Source organism: Coregonus clupeaformis, chromosome 28 (genome assembly GCF_020615455.1).
Source record: "Coregonus clupeaformis isolate EN_2021a chromosome 28, ASM2061545v1, whole genome shotgun sequence".
NCBI lineage: Eukaryota > Metazoa > Chordata > Actinopteri > Salmoniformes > Salmonidae > Coregonus > Coregonus clupeaformis.
Genome location: NC_059219.1, coordinates 9,325,661 through 9,343,123, shown reverse-complemented (window position 1 = coordinate 9,343,123; position 17,463 = coordinate 9,325,661). Strand labels below are relative to the sequence as shown.

At 49.4% G+C, this 17,463-nt stretch overlaps 1 protein-coding gene across 1 annotated transcript in view; it reads left to right on the top strand.

Moving 5' to 3' along the window:
• The window catches only part of LOC121560364 (threonylcarbamoyladenosine tRNA methylthiotransferase-like), a 266,806-nt gene that overhangs the window by 110,714 nt on the left and 138,629 nt on the right, over positions 1 to 17,463 (top strand). Inside the window, exons 3-4 of the mRNA XM_045208311.1 lie at positions 1,179 to 1,227; positions 14,636 to 14,756. Of these exons, the coding sequence (XP_045064246.1) occupies positions 1,179 to 1,227; positions 14,636 to 14,756 (170 nt within the window). The remainder of the gene's footprint in view (positions 1 to 1,178; positions 1,228 to 14,635; positions 14,757 to 17,463) is intronic.

Here is a 17,463-nt window from a genome sequence, read left to right as displayed (position 1 = left end):
CGAGCCTGTGCAAGAGAGTCAGTGCAAAACATAATAATAAAATAAGGGGGGTCAATGCAAATAGTCGGGTGGCCGTTTGATGAACTGGTCAGCAGTCTTCTGGCTTGGGGGTAGAAGCTGTTCAGGAGCGTTTTGGTCCCAGACTTGGCGCTCCGGTACCGCTTGCCGTGCTTAGAGAGATATCCCTGGCTATGTCGCCATCTACCACTGTGTGTGTGTGTGTGTGTGTGTGTGTGTGTGTGTGTGTTGTGTGTGTGTGTGTGTGTGTGTGTGTGTGTGTGTGTGTGTGTGTGTGTGTGTGTGTGTGTGTGTGTGTGTGTGTGTGTGTGTGATTCCTCTATCTTCCTATTTTGTCATCCTTTTCCCTCTCCATTGTTGTGACCCATCAGGCATCATTTCACTGTGACAAATATGATTTGATTTTAGATTTGTGTGTTTTATCCACCATGTTCTCTCTGTCTTTGTCTCGCTCACTCTCTCGCTCTCTCTCTGTGTGTGTGTTCTAACCCCGTCCTCTCTGTGTGTTCTAACCCCGTCCTCTGTGTGTTCCAACCCTGTCCTCTGTGTGTGTTCTAACCCCGTCCTCTGTGTGTGTTCCAACCCCGTCCCCTCTGTGTGTTCTAACCCCGTCCTCTCTGTGTGTGTTCTAACCCCGTCCTCTCTGTGTGTGTTCCAACCCCGTCCTCTGTGTGTTCTAACCCCGTCCTCTCTGTGTGTGTTCTAACCCCGTCCTCTCTGTGTGTGTTCCAACCCCGTCCTCTGTGTGTTCTAACCCCTTCCCCTCTGTGTGTTCCAACCCCGTCCTCTCTGTGTTCCAACCCCGTCCTCTGTGTGTTCCAACCCCGTCCTCTGTGTGTTCCAACCCCGTCCTCTGTGTGTTCCAACCCCGTCCCCTCTGTGTGTTCTAACCCCGTCCTCTCTGTGTGTTCCAACCCCGTCCCCTCTGTGTTCCAACCCCGTCCTCTCTGTGTGTTCTAACCCCGTCCTCTCTGTGTTCTAACCCCGTCCTCTCTGTGTTCCAACCCCGTCCTCTCTGTGTTCTAACCCCGTCCTCTCTGTGTTCTAACCCCGTCCTCTCTGTGTTCTAACCCCGTCCTCTCTGTGTTCTAACCCCGTCCTCTCTGTGTTCTAACCCCGTCCTCTCTGTGTGTTCTAACCCCGTCCTCTGTGTTTTCCAGGTTCAGCAGATTGACCGGGTGGTGGAGGTGGTGGACGAGGCTGTGAAAGGTGAGACACACTAAAACCGTCACGTAACCGTTGTGTGTTTACAGGATTTCTTATCATGTTTTCATTATATTATGCTCTTTAGTCTTAAACCACAGTGTTTTATGTGGGCAGTATCTGACCTTGTTTGTGGAAAAGCTTTACAATAACCAGCAGTTCAATTGAAGAATCAACAGTCATAAACATCAGAGCCATGCCGCTATGGAACGAGACGTCCTTCAGTCTAGGACATTTATCTGTTTCTGATAGCAATAAATTGTCAAATTTCCCTTCCCAATGTCAGACATTCATCAATGTAAAACGCCTGGGCTTGATGTATTTCATTCTGTTTTCATCCTTACCCGACGCTCAGCGGCTTAGCATCTGACAAAGAGAGGGAGAAATAATAATTGCCACAGTGTGTTGTGTGTGTGCGCGTGTGTGTCTGCGCCCATCTGTGTGTGTGTGCCTGTGTGTGCGTGCCTGTGTGTGTGTGTGTGTGTGTGTGTGTGTGTGTGTGTGTGTGCGTGTCTGTGTGTGTGTGTGCCTGTGTCTGTGTGTGTGCGTGCCTGTGTGTGTGTGCGTGCCTGTGTGTGTGTGTGTGTGTGCGTTCCTGTGTGTGTGCGTGCGTGTCTGTGTGTGTGCGTGCCTGTGTGTGCGTGCCTGTGTGTGTGTGTGTGTGCGTGCGTGTCTGTGTGTGTGTGTGCCTGTGTGTGTGTGATGTCTGGGCAGGAGCTGTTATCCGTCTCTTCTCTCTTCTTGCCCTTTTACTCACTTTCATGTCTTCCTTTCCTCCATTACCTTTTTCTTCTTCAATTTTCCTCTTTTCATGAATATATCGTCTGGAGCTTTGCTTTTCACAGTACCTGGCTGTACCACTAGATGAACCAGGCTAGACTCTGGCTGTACCACTAGATGAACCAGGCTAGACTCTGGCTGTACCACTAGATGAACCAGGCTAGACTCTGGCTGTACCACTAGATGGACCAGGCTAGACTCTGGCTGTACCACTAGATGAACCAGGCTAGACTCTGGCTGTACCACTAGATGAACCAGGCTAGACTCTGGCTGTACCACTAGATGAACCAGGCTAGACTCTGGCTGTACCACTAGATGAACCAGGCTAGACTCTGGCTGTACCACTAGATGAACCAGGCTAGACTCTGGCTGTACCACTAGATGAACCAGGCTAGACTCTGGCTGTACCACTAGATGAACCAGGCTAGACTCTGGCTGTACCACTAGATGAACCAGGCTAGACTCTGGCTGTACCACTAGATGAACCAGGCTAGACTCTGGCTGTACCACTAGATGAACCAGGCTAGACTCTGGCTGTACCACTAGATGAACCAGGCTAGACGCCATCTTATTCAGGAAGACATCTTTCTCAGAAATAATACAGGTGTAGCATTGAGCTTACAGTCCTGGGTTAAATGGAAGCTTGTAGTCCTGGGTTAATTGGAAGCGTACAGTCCTGGGTTAAATGGAAGCTTGTAGTCCTGGGTTAATTGGAAGCGTACAGTCCTGGGTTAATTGGAAGCTTACAGTCCTGGGTTAATTGGAAGCTTACAGTCCTGGGTTGAATGGAAGCGTACAGTCCTGGGTTAATTGGAAGCTTACAGTCCTGGGTTAAATGGAAGCGTACAGTCCTGGGTTAAATGGAAGCGTACAGTCCTGGGTTAATTGGAAGCTTACAGTCCTGGGTTAAATGGAAGCGTACAGTCCTGGGTTAATTGGAAGCTTATAGTCCTGGGTTAAATGGAAGCTTACAGTCCTGGGTTAAATGGAAGCGTACAGTCCTGGGTTAAATGGAAGCGTACAGTCCTGGGTTAATTGGAAGCTTATAGTCCTGGGTTAAATGGAAGTTAAATGGAGCTTACTGGTTTGAATACCAGAGCCGGCAAGGTGGAAAAAATCTGCCGTTCTGCCCTTGAGCAAGGCAGTTAACCCCAAACAATAACTGCTCCCTGGGCGCCGGTGACGTGGACGTCGATTAAGGGAGCCCCCCGCACCGCTCTGCGTTAAATGCCTAAAACACATTTGGGTTGATTGTATTCAGGTGTGCAGCTGATTAGGTATCCCTTTACCCCTTTCGACACCTTGTAGAGTCCATGCCCTGACGAGCTGAGGCTGTTCTAAGGTCAAAAGGGGGGTGAGGATGGGTGCAACTCAATATTAGGAAGGTGTTCCTAATGTTTTGTACACATTGTATGTCAAATATATGAAAATGGGGTTTAATTCAAGATGCAAGCAAAGATCAAGTATTTTAAATAATCGGACATGTTTGACCCCGTTCAAGGGAGGGAAAGGGACTGAGAGAGGAGAGTGGAGGAGAGACCTATAGAGAGTGGAGGAGGGAGGGAGGGAGGGAGGGAGTGGAGGAGGGAGGGAGGGAGTGGAGGAGGGAGAGACCGAGTGGAGGGGAGAGAGACCGAGTGGAGGAGGGAGAGACCGAGTGGAGGGAGAGAGACCGAGTGGAGGGGAGAGACCGAGTGGAGGGGGAGAGACCGAGTGGAGGGGGAGAGACCGAGGGGAGGGGGGAGACCGAGTGGAGGGGAGAGAGACCGAGTGGAGGAGGGAGAGACCGAGTGGAGGGGAGAGAGACCGAGTGGAGGAGGGAGAGACCGAGTGGAGGGGAGAGACCGAGTGGAGGAGGGAGAGACCGAGTGGAGGAGGGAGAGACCGAGTGGAGGAGGGAGAGACCGAGTGGAGGGAGAGAGACCCGAGTGGAGGGAGACCGAGTGGAGGGGGAGAGACCGATTTGAGGGGGGAGAGACCGAGTGGAGGAGGGAGAGACCGAGTGGAGGAGGAGAGACCGAGTGGAGGAGGGAGAGACCGAGTGGAGGAGGGAGAGACCGAGTGGAGGGGAGAGACCGAGTGGAGGAGGGAGAGACCGAGTGGAGGAGGGAGAGACCGAGTGGAGGGGAGAGACCGAGTGGAGGAGGGAGAGACCGAGTGGAGGGGAGAGACCGAGTGGAGGGGAGAGACCGAGTGGAGGGGAGAGAGACCGAGTGGAGGGGAGAGACCGAGTGGAGGAGGGAGAGACCGAGTGGAGGAGGGAGAGACCGAGTGGAGGAGGGAGAGACCGAGTGGAGGGGGAGAGACCGAGTGGAGGGGGGAGAGACCGAGTGGAGGAGGGAGAGACCGAGGGAGGGGGAGAGACCGAGTGGAGGGAGAGACCGAGTGGAGGGGGAGAGACCGAGTGGAGGAGGGAGACCGAGTGGAGGGGGAGAGACCGAGTGGAGGGAGAGACCGAGTGGAGGGGGAGAGACCGAGTGGAGGGGGAGAGACCGAGTGGAGGAGGGAGAGACCGAGTGGAGGGGGGAGAGAACGAGTGGAGGGGGAGAGACCCGAGTGGAGGGGGAGAGACCGAGTGGAGGGGAGAGACCGAGTGGAGGAGAGAGCCGAGTGGAGGGAGAGAGACCGAGTGGAGGGGAGAGACCGAGTGGGGGGGAGAGACCGAGTGGAGGGGGAGAGACCGAGTGGAGGGGAGAGAGACCGAGTGGAGGAGGGAGAGACCGAGTGGAGGAGGGAGAGACCGAGTGGAGGGGGGAGAGACAGTGTGGAGGGGGGAGAGACCGAGTGGAGGGGGGAGAGACAGTGTGGAGGGGGGAGAGACCGAGTGGAGGGGAGACGATGCGAGAGAGAGTGGAGGAGAGACGGTGAGAGAGAGAGTTTTGAGGAGAGACAGAGAGTGGAGGAGAGACTGAGAGAGAGAGTGGAGGAGAGAGAGAGAGAGAGTGGAGGAGAGACAGTGAGAGAGAGAGAGTTTTGAGGAGAGATGGAGAGAGAGTTTTGAGGAGAGACAGAGAGTGGAGGAGAGACTGAGAGAGAGAGTGGAGGAGAGAGCGAGAGAGAGTGGAGGAGAGACGGTGAGAGAGAGAGAGTTTTGAGGAGAGAGAGAGAGTGGAGGAGAGACTGAGAGAGAGAGTGGAGGAGAGAGAGAGAGAGAGTGGAGGAGAGACTGAGAGAGAGAGTGGAGGAGAGGGAGAGAGAGAGTGGAGGAGAGTCGGTGAGAGAGAGAGTTTTGAGGAGAGACAGAGAGTGGAGGAGAGATGGAGAGAGAGAGAGAGTGGAGGAGAGATGGAGAGAGAGAGAGTGTGGAGGAGAGGCGGAGAGAGAGAGAGTTTTGAGGAGAGATGGAGAGAGAGTTTTGAGGAGAGACAGAGAGTGGAGGAGAGATGGAGAGAGAGAGAGAGTGGAGGAGAGACGGAGAGAGAGAGTGGAGGAGAGACGGAGAGAGATTGTATGTCAGAGATGGTAAAGTCTCCATGGGGCCACGTTCAGCAAGACATGAGTGTTGAAGTCGTCCCTCTTCCCGCTGCCAAATGGCAGTCTGGGTAATTGAGGTTTGGCCTGGCGTTCGCCTCCCTTCCCACCAGAGGTGCATTATCAGACCTGTTCTCCTAGGCAGTGACACACACACCCTCCTCCCATGCACCAACTCCTCTGTTTCTAACCCCTCCAAGGCTCTTTAAGAATATTTGAGTCACAATTAAGATCAGTGCTCAGAGTGAAGTGTGTGTGTTGCTGCCCCAGAGGTAGAGGCCATCCAGAGGTCTCTGATCCAGTCAACTTACACTGAGAGCTCTGCTCAAAAGTAGTGCACTATGTAGGGAATAGGGTGCCATTTGTGACGGTTTGGCAGTGTGGAAATGATCTCAAGTGAGTGCAGGAAATGCAGAAATTGATAAAAATGCAGGAAAATGTTTTGGGTTGAATTGAATAGTATAAAACAATCAGAATGGGGAAAGACCTTGAAATCACTGTGTTGCCACGCTAGGGTCATGCACTACTCATAAAGCAAATGTTTTACTTTTATTATTAAAAAACATAAAATACCGTCAAATACCGTAAAACAATACCGTGATGTGATATTTTGGCCATATCGCCCAGCCCTAGGACTATATCTATCTGTAGCCCAGTCCTGGGGAGCAGCCAGGGGCCTATATCTATCTGTAGCCCAGTCCTGGGGAGCAGCCAGGGGCCTAGATCTATCTGAGTCCACCTACCGCCTGAGAGGAGATGACTGTTTATCAAGGCTGACCTTCAGCTCTTCTAGCTCCCTGGTGCGGGCGTGCGTGCGGGCGGGCAGGCAGGCCAAACTCCAGAGGAACTTTAAAGAGGTGTTATCTGTTTTCTCTCACATTCTTTCTCTCTTTCCCTCCCCCTATGTCTCTTCCCCCTTTTTTCTCCCGCTCTATCTCCCTCCTTCTCCCTCTCTATCTCCTTCCTCCCCCCTCTCTATCTCCTTCCTCCCCCTCTCTATCTCCTTCCTCCCCCCTCTCTATCTCCTTCCTCCCCCCTCTCTATCTCCTTCCTCCCCCCTCTCTATCTCCCTCCTCCTCCCTCTCTATCTCCCTCCTCCCCCCTCTCTATCTCCCTCCCCCCCTCTCTATCTCCCTCCTCCCCCCTCTATATCTCCTTCCTCCCCCCTCTCTATCTCCTTCCTCCCCCTCTCTATCTCCTTCCTCCCCCCTCTCTATCTCCTTCCTCCCCCCTCTCTATCTCCCTCCTCCCCCCTCTCTATCTCCTTCCTCCCCCTCTCCCATCCCTGCCCCCTCCCTCTATCTATTCCTCTTTGGCATGCAGAGGGAGGGAGGGAGGGAGGGAGGGAGGGAGGGAGGGAGGGAGGGAGGCTAGCTAGCGGAGAGGAAATGATTCCCCAGATCGCTGCATCATTAGTCTTTTATTAGAGCACATAAAAAGGCATCTGTTGTCTCAGGTTTAAAACCCCGCGACCTAGAGGTACAATTTTTGGGAAGTTAATCCAGCTAGTAATCCGAGAGGATTGTGGGTTGTGCCGTATGAGCGATGATTTATGGGCCTTTAGGAATGATGCATCCTGGGAATGCCAGCCCAGCCCTGGAGGACTGAAGGAGTGACAACGGCTTGTTCTCATTCTCTCTTGTTCTCTCCCTCTCTCTCTCTCTCACTCTCTCTCTCTCTCTCTCTCTCTCTCTCTCTCTCTCTCTCTCTCTCTCTCTCTCTCTCTCTCTCTCTCTCTCTCTCTCTCTCTCTCTCTCTCTCTCTCTCTCTCTCTCTCACTCTCTCTCTCCCTCTCTTACTCTCTCTCTCTCTCTCTCTCTCTCTCTCTCTCTCTCTCTCTCCCTCTCACACTCTCTCTCACTCTCTCTATCACTCTCTCTCACTCTCTCTCTCACTCTCTCTCACTCTCTCTCTCCTTCTCTCTTACTCTCTCTCTTTTTCTCTCTCCACCCCCCAAGTTTGCACTTGATTGAGCTTGTCTGGTGACACAATGGAAGAACAGTCTCAACAGTGCGAACGTGTCGTCGTCATCTGGCCTTACTGGCAGGCTCAATCACTTGTTCAAAGTTGTTTGAAAGAAAACAAATACTATTTGAACCCAAGTCTGGTTTGCACTTCCACATTGTATGTGTATTACATGTCAGGTCCTAGAATAGACAGAGGGACAATGAGTGATTCTTCCTTTGTGTGGTTGATAACGGGAGACTTCAACAAGTGCTGATGTGAAGGAAATGACACTGTTCTGTGGATCATAATGGCCTTGTGGATTCTTGCTTTCTTTCTCTCTCTCTTTTGTAGAGCTCTCTCTCTCGTCTGTCTCTCTCTCTCTCTCTCTCTTTTGTAGTATCACCTCTTTCTTTCTCTCTCTCTCTCTCTCTCTCTCTCTCTCTCTCTCTCTCTCTCTCTCTCTCTCTCTCTCTCTCTCTCTCTCTCTCTCTCTCTCTCTCTCTCTCTCTCTCTCTCTCTCTCTCTCTCTCATACTATCAGTCTTTGTCTCTCCCCTAACCATGAGAAGGTGAAGCAGCTGGTAAGCTATGTGCTGTAGCTCACTGCTCAGCCTCCCACTGTGTCCGTTCTGCTTAAACACTTCCATGTTCCTGAACCAGCCTGCGGGTGACTTATCCACCTCTCCCTATCCAGTTTACTAGACTGTAACACCATGAAAGAGACGAGTAAGAAAAGTGAGTTGTTTAAAAACACCTTGACTGCTGTCCACTGTCTCTGTGTGAAGGTTGCTCTCTGCAGACCCTCTCTCAGAACTATCAAAGAAAATATCAGATTGGACAAAGAGATTGAAAACAACAACAACAACAACAACAATGTTGCTTGGATTCTGAAGCTACAGCAGCTATTCCACTTTTGTCTTGTTTTGGTAAAGCTTCCAGTGCCCTGACAGGAAGTGATATTATTTTGAAATGGGACAACATTAATGCCCCCATTTTTAATAGAGCCTCAAGTAAACGGGAACATTCTGAACTTTTCCTTGCTGCGGTATAGAGGCCAAACATTATAAAGTCCCGACAATAGTTTGGACTAAGTATCTTGAGGAAATCCCCCGGCCCTTAGCAACGGAGAGGGAGCAGGGGGAGGAGGAACCAGTTCAGTCTGTGGGTTTATTATAATGTATCATTATACTGGATCTACAAACACACAGGATCATTATATCTATTAACCAGAGCTGGTGCCCCTCATATAGACATTCCAATGAAGGGATGAGGGACTTTTATGGGTTTCAGTTGGAAGGCCGACTCCTGGGCCATTCTAGAGTCATTAGGCACCAAATGGAAGGAAGCTGACTGAAACAGGGACGGACTACCAGCACCTGTACAATAAGAAGTATTCCTTGTTGTTTTCCCGTGAAACATTATTTTTTTTTTACTACGGTGTGCCACTACCCTGTCCACAGGGTGATTGAACCTGAACGGTGAACAGTCAGCCCACTCCCTCACACCTATTTTAGAACCCATAGTTATAGATAATTAGCTCCTCCTACGGTTACTGCTACGCTCATAAATGTCAGCGTGCTGTGTTAATAGTGCCAGTGGTCTTAACTGTTGTATAATGGCTAATATTTTCATTTGTTTTGTCCTAGTTTAAGAGTCTCTGCTCGTCCAAAACCAAGGTTAGAGAGGAGAGGATGTTGTGGCCAACTATGTTAGGATGCCTTACATGTAAGAGCTACTGTAAATGGTTACTTTGTGCTTTTTAAATCCACAGGCGCTAGAGGATTGAGTGATCAGTCATTTTGATTGATGTGTCTCAAACACTCCCACATTGACAGACATGCAGGCCCATGTGCCCGACACATAAACAGGAAGTGTATTGATTTGAGGTGGTTGACACGGTAGTGATGTTGTGGGAGCTGCCTGTCTTTCTGTGATGTGGTGACTGGGATGGGATGTCACCTTGAGCAAACGGAGATGGAGAAGCTGTGTGACACAAGGGATTTGTGAGTCTTGAAATAAATGAAAGATGCAAAATAGACCCATTTTCGCACAGTGTTGTCCTGCAGTGTGATGACTAAGAAAGGTCTTAGCAACCTCTTCAACACGTAAGACAGAACACAGATCTCTAGTAGCTCAACCTCAGTGTTAGTCAGTATTTATAGACATCTCTAGTTCCTAAACCTCAGTGTTAGTCAGTATTTATAGACATCTATAGTTCCTAAACCTCAGTGTTACTGGTTCACAGCTGTCTGCCTCTGTAACCCAACTCGGTGACCCACCAGCAGTTGAACCACATCAGATAAGTACAGCAGCCTATACTCCGGTGAATTACCTTTTTGACTTAAGCTGCAAATCAATCTTCCATGCGAGCGACCTGTCTGTTATAGTATTTTCTATTTGTATGTCCTTATTGCCCACGGTAGCTCCTGTATAACACACCATAGCTTGTCTGTAACAACCCAGGTCAGGTGGACCTTATCTGATAGCTCCAGTACATTAAAGTTATTTAACTTTAGACTTCAACCCAAAACCTATAGCTGACATGTATTATTTTTTTATATCCAAGGATCCTATTTTATTGGTGTGTCTCTTTGCACACCTTTGATATAGATCTCTCTGAAGGCGACGGTAGAGCCTCAGACGGCGGCACAGTTTCTATGTGATGGTCTGTGCCTTTATAATCAATCCAGCAGACAGACTGACATACAGTTAGTTTAGAGGGGGAGGGGAGCGCCAGGGTGATGTGTCCACTTATAACCACTAGAACCAGATTACATGTATTTCATTGGGTTGTATAGAGAGGATGGCTGCTCCCCAATGACACCCTATTTCCTTTTCTATAAGTGACTTGCTTTACAATACATTTTTAGATACTTTTGGAAGATTTTTACATGATGCGCGAAAAATGCTAATATTGATCCCATGTCTTGAGTGGGACTTGTGCCACAAATGCTAAAATGTTAGCATTTGGAAACAGTGCCATCGAAACTAAACCAAAGCATGGATTGCTGTCATACCATGTCAATATACTGCGTACATAGTAAGGAAACCAATATGTCATTTTGGTGAACTGTCCCTTTAGCCTGTACATCAGCATACACAACAGTGAGAGGTTATTGTCTGTACCTTTCATATGACATTTTCTACACCTGGGAAACTCTTCGATGTGCTTTCTCTTTGCACACCTGCCCCCCCTGTTAACCACCCCGAGGGAAGTAGGCAAGCCCAGCCCCTCCCCAGTGTCTCTACACGACTCTCATGTCGATCTCCCTCACAGAAGGGAATAGGAGAAGGAGAGAGAGAAACACAGTGGTTTTTACATCCATGACTTTTCACCGAACCAGTGAATCATAAAATGACATGTTATACCTATATCCCGAGATTTGATGTTTCCCTCGCTGTACTCAATTATTTGCATGTAGATGGGTTGTATGAATTATTTAGCTGGTGTTATTAGTTCACGGCGCATTCTTCTGAATGCAGGAGGCACTGGGGAACAATTCTGTAATTCAATTCTAGCCTGTGATGTGGGGCTGGGAGAGGCTCGGTAGCCGGCTCGGCCACATGAACTTTTTACACGATGAAGGGCGTTAGACACCTGGTTATCATTGTCATCTCTCCGCCGCCGCTTGATTAAAAAAATTAATAAAAAATAAACATCAGACGCCGAGGAAGAAAATAAATACCTCACCACTTATGAGAGATCTCTATGGGTCACTGTGTCATCCATTTTGCTTTTACTCCCTTTCTCATCCATCTCTCCCCCCCTCCCTCCCTCTCCCCCCCTCGCTCCCTCCCTCTCCCCCGCTCCCTCCCTCTCCCCCGCTCCCTCCCTCTCCCCTGCTCCCTCCCTCTCCCCCTCCCTCCCTCTCCCCCTCGCTCCCTCCCTCCCCCCTCGCTCCCTCCCTCCCCCCTCGCTCCCTCCCTCTCCCCCCTCACTCCCTCCCTCTCCCCGCTCATTCCCTCTCCCCTGCTCCCTCCCTCTCCCCTGCTCCCTCCCTCTCCCCCCTCCCTCACTCTCCCCCCGCTCCCTCCCTCTCCCCTGCTCCCTCCCTCTCCCCCCTCCCTCACTCTCCCCCGCTCCCTCACTCTCCCCCGCTCCCTCCCTCTCCCCCGCTCCCTCCCCCTGGGTGTAGTAATAGTTACCAAAGGAGAGTGTAGAGTTATGTTGTAACCGGCTGTTGTGGCTGAAATTGGTTAATGTCTTGTTATATTGATAAGGGAGAAAGGAGTCAGGTGCTGTGTTGTTATCAGTCTCTGTAAAATAATTACCACACAGGGTCAGGACCAGTAAACACATTTATTGAGACGAACCGGTCATGCCGCCGCTCACCCTCTAGACACGCTCGCTGTTAAAATAATTTGTTACCCAAGACATCTCAGTCCGAGAAGCCCGAAACTGAATTTGTGTACACTGGGTATACTTGTAGTCCTGGAGTGTTTCAACTCACAACAATTTAGAGAGGGTTTTCTTCCCCGTTCTCTCTCACCCTTTCTTGTTTTTCTCTCTCACTCTCTCTTTCGCTCTACCTCTCTCTTTCTCTCTACCTCTCTCGCGCTCTCTCCGTCTCTCTCTTTCTCTCTACCTCTTTCTCTATGTCTCGTTCTCTCTACCCGTCTTTCTCTCTACCTCTCTCTCTAAGGGAATAGTTGATCAAGCACTGAGAGAATAGTGATCTAGTATGAAAAATGTATACACTCACTAACTGTAAGTCGCTCTGGATAAGAGCGTCTGCTCAATGACTAAAATGTAATGTAAAATGATGTATTTGTGTTATCCTGACTAAATGTTGAGCTTCAGGTCTCCCACCTCATCACCGAGAGGAGTCCTGTGGTCCTATTCTCTAGGTAGTGTGCACCTAAACATCTCCCCACATTATACTTATTACCCCAGTCATGTCCTTTCAAATCAATGAAGGGAATTGAACAAGTGCGCACTTGGGGACCAGGAAGGGTAGAGAATTGGGATTCGGTCAATGATGAATCGTCCCCTGTTGCTTCCCTTCCCATGATGCTCTCTGTCCTGGAAGTGTTTCGTCCCCTGTGTACTAGAATATTAGGAGCAGAGTCACGCATCAGAGACTCTCTCTCTCCCTCTGCAGATTGTCCCTTTTGTCCTCTGATCAATATTTGTGCTCTCTGCCCTCTTCTCTGTGAGCCCAGACCGCTGTATGTTTCAGGAATACATTAAATCACTTCAGACACGGATTGCTAGCTAATACATACAGCATTAGCTAGCTTACAGCATTATAGCTTATAGCACTACTTTCAGCTTGTGGGTTTATGCTGTGTTTTAGACAGGATAAGCTGCTATTGAGAGGTGTGCTGAAATAAATAATTATCTTATTTGGAAAAGCATGCTCCTAATGTCCATAAAGTGTTTAAATGTTTGCTTTTTTTTTGTTTCTTAAATAATAATTTATTTTTTATTATTTTTTCTCTTCACACCCACAATACAGAATACCAGCGACCCTTCTTCCCACTACACAGAATCCTTTACATTTCACACATCAATTTACACATCTCATCTGCTCTGCAACGATCATTGCATTTTTCATATGATTTGACATGCTGTTGAAAAGAGAGATAATCAGAAACGCCACAATTGATTGAAATGCATCTTTCCATTTGTCATTGTGAGCAGCTCTGTCATTCTTACCGTGATATTGTCTGAATGAGAGATTGTTATGAGCAGGCCAGCAAGACAAATAACTACATCTCTCCGTCTCTCTACCCCTTCATCTCTCCATCTCTCTACCCCTTCATCTCTCCATCTCTCTACCCCTTCATCTCTCCATCTCTCTAACCCTTCATCTCTCCATCTCTCTACCCCTTCATCTCTCCATCTCTCTACCCCTTCATCTCTCCATCTCTCTACCCCTTCATCTCTCCATCTCTCTAACCCTTCATCTCTCCATCTCTCTACCCCTTCATCTCTCCATCTCTCTACCCCTTCATCTCTCCGTTTCTCTACCCCTTCATCTCTCCATCTCTCTACCCCTTCATCTCTCCATCTCACCAAGTGGTGTTATCTCCTCACCCAATGTCTCGTGTCTTTTGTCCTGTAACAATGGACATCATCTGTCTTTTGTCTTGTAACAATGGACATCATCTGTCTTTTGTCCTTTAACAATGGACATCATCTGTCTTGTGTCCTTTTAACAATGGACATCATCTGTCTTGTGTCCTTTTAACAATGGACATCATCTGTCTTTTGTCTTGTAACAATGGACATCATCTGTCTTTTGTCTTATAACAATGGACATCATCTGTCTTTTGTCTTGTAACAATGGACATCATCTGTCTTGTGTCCTTGTAACAATGGACATCATCTGTCTTTTGTCTTGTAACAATGGACATCATCTGTCTTGTGTCCTTGTAACAATGGACATCATCTGTCTTTTGTCTTGTAACAATGGACATCATCTGTCTTGTGTCCTTGTAACAATGGACATCATCTGTCTTTTGTCTTGTAACAATGGACATCATCTGTCTTTTGTCTTGTAACAATGGACATCATCTGTCTTGTGTCCTTGTAACAATGGACATCATCTGTCTTTTGTCTTGTAACAATGGACATCATCTGTCTTGTGTCCTTGTAACAATGGACATCATCTGTCTTTTGTCTTGTAACAATGGACATCATCTGTCTTTTGTCTTGTAACAATGGACATCATCTGTCTTTTGTCTTGTAACAATGGACATCATCAGTCTTTTGTCTTGTAACAATGGACATCATCTGTCTTGTGTCCTTGTATCAATGGACATCATCCCTGTGTGGGCGTGCACGTGTCTCTCTCTCTCTCTTTGTGTGCGTGCACGTGTCTCTCTCTCTCTTTGTGTGTGTGCACGTGTTCTTCCTATAGCCTATAATGTAATATGTTCTGGTTGTGATGTGAAGAAGTGTTATCCTGACTGACTAGTATTTCTGTGTGGTATATGTGAAGGTCACTCAGTGTTCTGACTAGTATTTCTGTGTGTTATATGTGAAGGTCACTCAGTGTTCTGACTAGTATTTCTGTGTGTTATATGTGAAGGTCACTCAGTGTTCTGACTAGTATTTCTGTGTGTTAAATGTGAAGGTCACTCAGTGTTCTGACTAGTATTTCTGTGTGTTATATGTGAAGGTCACTCAGTGTTCTGACTAGTATTTCTGTGTGTTAAATGTGAAGGTCACTCAGTGTTCTGACTAGTATTTCTGTGTGTTATATGTGAAGGTCACTCGGTGCGTCTGCTGGGTCAGAAGAAGGACAATGGGAAGCGTCTCGGGGGAGCCAGACTGGATCTGCCCAAGATTAGAAAGAACCCTCTGATAGAAATAATTTCCATCAATACAGGGTAAGCTGCTGTTTTCAACCAAGGGAAAAACACACCACACACCACACATAGCTAGCTAGCGTCAAACGGGGAGGCCAGAGGTAGCTAGCTAATGAAAATGGGGAGGCCAGAGGTAGCTAGCTAATGAAAACGGGGAGGCCAGAGGTAGCTAGCTAGTGACAAACGGGGGAGGCCAGAGGTAGCTAGCTAGCTAATGAAAACGGGGAGGCCAGAGGTAGCTAGCTAATGAAAACGGGGAGGCCAGAGGTAGCTAGCTAATGAAAACGGGGAGGCCAGAGGTAGCTAGCTAATGAAAACGGGGAGGCCAGAAGTAGCTAGCTAACGAAAACGGGGAGGCCAGAGGTAGCTAGCTAATGAAAACGGGGAGGCCAGAGGTAGCTAGCTAATGAAAACGGGGAGGCCAGAGGTAGCTAGCTAATGAAAACGGGGAGGCCAGAGGTAGCTAGCTAGCGTCAAACGGGGGAGGCCAGAGGTAGCTAGCTAATGAAAACGGGGAGGCCAGAGGTAGCTAGCTTGCGTCAAACGGGGGAGGCCAGAGGTAGCTAGCTAATGAAAACGGGGGAGGCCAGAGGTAGCTAGCTAGCGTCAAACGGGGAGGCCAGAGGTAGCTAGCTAGTGACAAACGGGGAGGCCAGAGGTAGCTAGCTAGCGTCAAACGGGGGAGGCCAGAGGTAGTGATGAGGCTAGTGACTGGTCTGAGTGATCTGGCCTCCCCCGTTTGTCACTAGCTAGCTACCTCTGGCCTCCCCCGTTTGACGCTAGCTAGTGACAAACGGGGGAGGCCAGAGGTAGCTAGCTAGCGTCAAACAGGGGGGAGGCCAGATCACTCAGACCAGTCACTAGCCTCATCACTCAGACCAGTCACTAGCCTCATCACTCAGACCAGTCACTAGCCTCATCACTCAGACCAGTCACTAGCCTCATCACTCAGACCAGTCACTAGCCTCATCACTCAGACCAGTCACTAGCCTCATCACTCAGACCAGTCACTAGCCTCATCACTCAGACCAGTCACTAGCCTCATCACTCAGACCAGTGACTGGCCTCATCACTCAGACCAGTCACTAGCCTCATCACTCAGACCAGTCACTAGCCTCATCACTCAGACCAGTGACTAGCCTCATCCCTCAGACCAGTCACTAGCCTCATCACTCAGACCAGTCACTAGCCTCATCACTCAGACCAGTGACTAGCCTCATCCCTCAGACCAGTCACTAGCCTCATCACTCAGACCAGTCACTGGCCTCATCACTCAGACCAGTGACTAGCCTCATCACTCAGACCAGTGACTGGCCTCATCACTCAGACCAGTGACTGGCTAGCCTCATCACTCAGACCAGTGACTAGCCTCATCACTCAGACCAGTCACTAGCCTCATCACTCAGACCAGTGACTGGCTAGCCTCATCACTCAGACCAGTCACTAGCCTCATCACTCAGACCAGTCACTAGCCTCATCACTCAGACCAGTCACTGGCCTCATCACTCAGACCAGTCACTGGCCTCATCACTCAGACCAGTCACTAGCCTCATCACTCAGACCAGTCACTAGCCTCATCACTCAGACCAGTCACTAGCCTCATCACTCAGACCAGTGACTGGCCTCATCACTCAGACCAGTGACTGGCTAGCCTCATCACTCAGACCAGTGACTAGCCTCATCCCTCAGACCAGTCACTAGCCTCATCACTCAGACCAGTCACTAGCCTCATCACTCAGACCAGTCACTAGCCTCATCACTCAGACCAGTGACTGGCTAGCCTCATCACTCAGACCAGTCACTAGCCTCATCACTCAGACCAGTCACTAGCCTCATCACTCAGACCAGTCACTAGTCTCATCACTCAGACCAGTGACTGGCCTCATCACTCAGACCAGTGACTGGCCTCATCACTCAGACCAGTCACTAGCCTCATCACTCAGACCAGTCACTAGCCTCATCACTCAGACCAGTCACTAGCCTCATCACTCAGACCAGTCACTAGCCTCATCACTCAGACCAGTGACTGGCTAGCCTCATCACTCAGACCAGTCACTAGCCTCATCACTCAGACCAGTCACTAGCCTCATCACTCAGACCAGTCACTAGCCTCATCACTCAGACCAGTCACTAGCCTCATCACTCAGACCAGTCACTGGCCTCATCACTCAGACCAGTCACTAGCCTCATCACTCAGACCAGTCACTAGCCTCATCACTCAGACCAGTCACTAGCCTCATCACTCAGACCAGTGACTGGCCTCATCACTCAGACCAGTCACTAGCCTCATCACTCAGACCAGTGACTAGCCTCATCACTCAGACCAGTGACTGGCCTCATCACTCAGACCAGTGACTGGCCTCATCACTCAGACCAGTGACTGGCCTCATCACTCAGACCAGTGACTGGCCTCATCACTCAGACCAGTGACTGGCCTCATCACTCAGACCAGTGACTGGCCTCATCACTCAGACCAGTGACTGGCTAGCCTCATCACTCAGACCAGTCACTAGCCTCATCACTCAGACCAGTCACTAGCCTCATCACTCAGACCAGTCACTGGCCTCATCACTCAGACCAGTCACTAGCCTCATCACTCAGACCAGTGACTGGCCTCATCACTCAGACCAGTGACTGGCCTCATCACTCAGACCAGTGACTGGCTAGCCTCATCACTCAGACCAGTCACTAGCCTCATCACTCAGACCAGTCACTAGCCTCATCACTC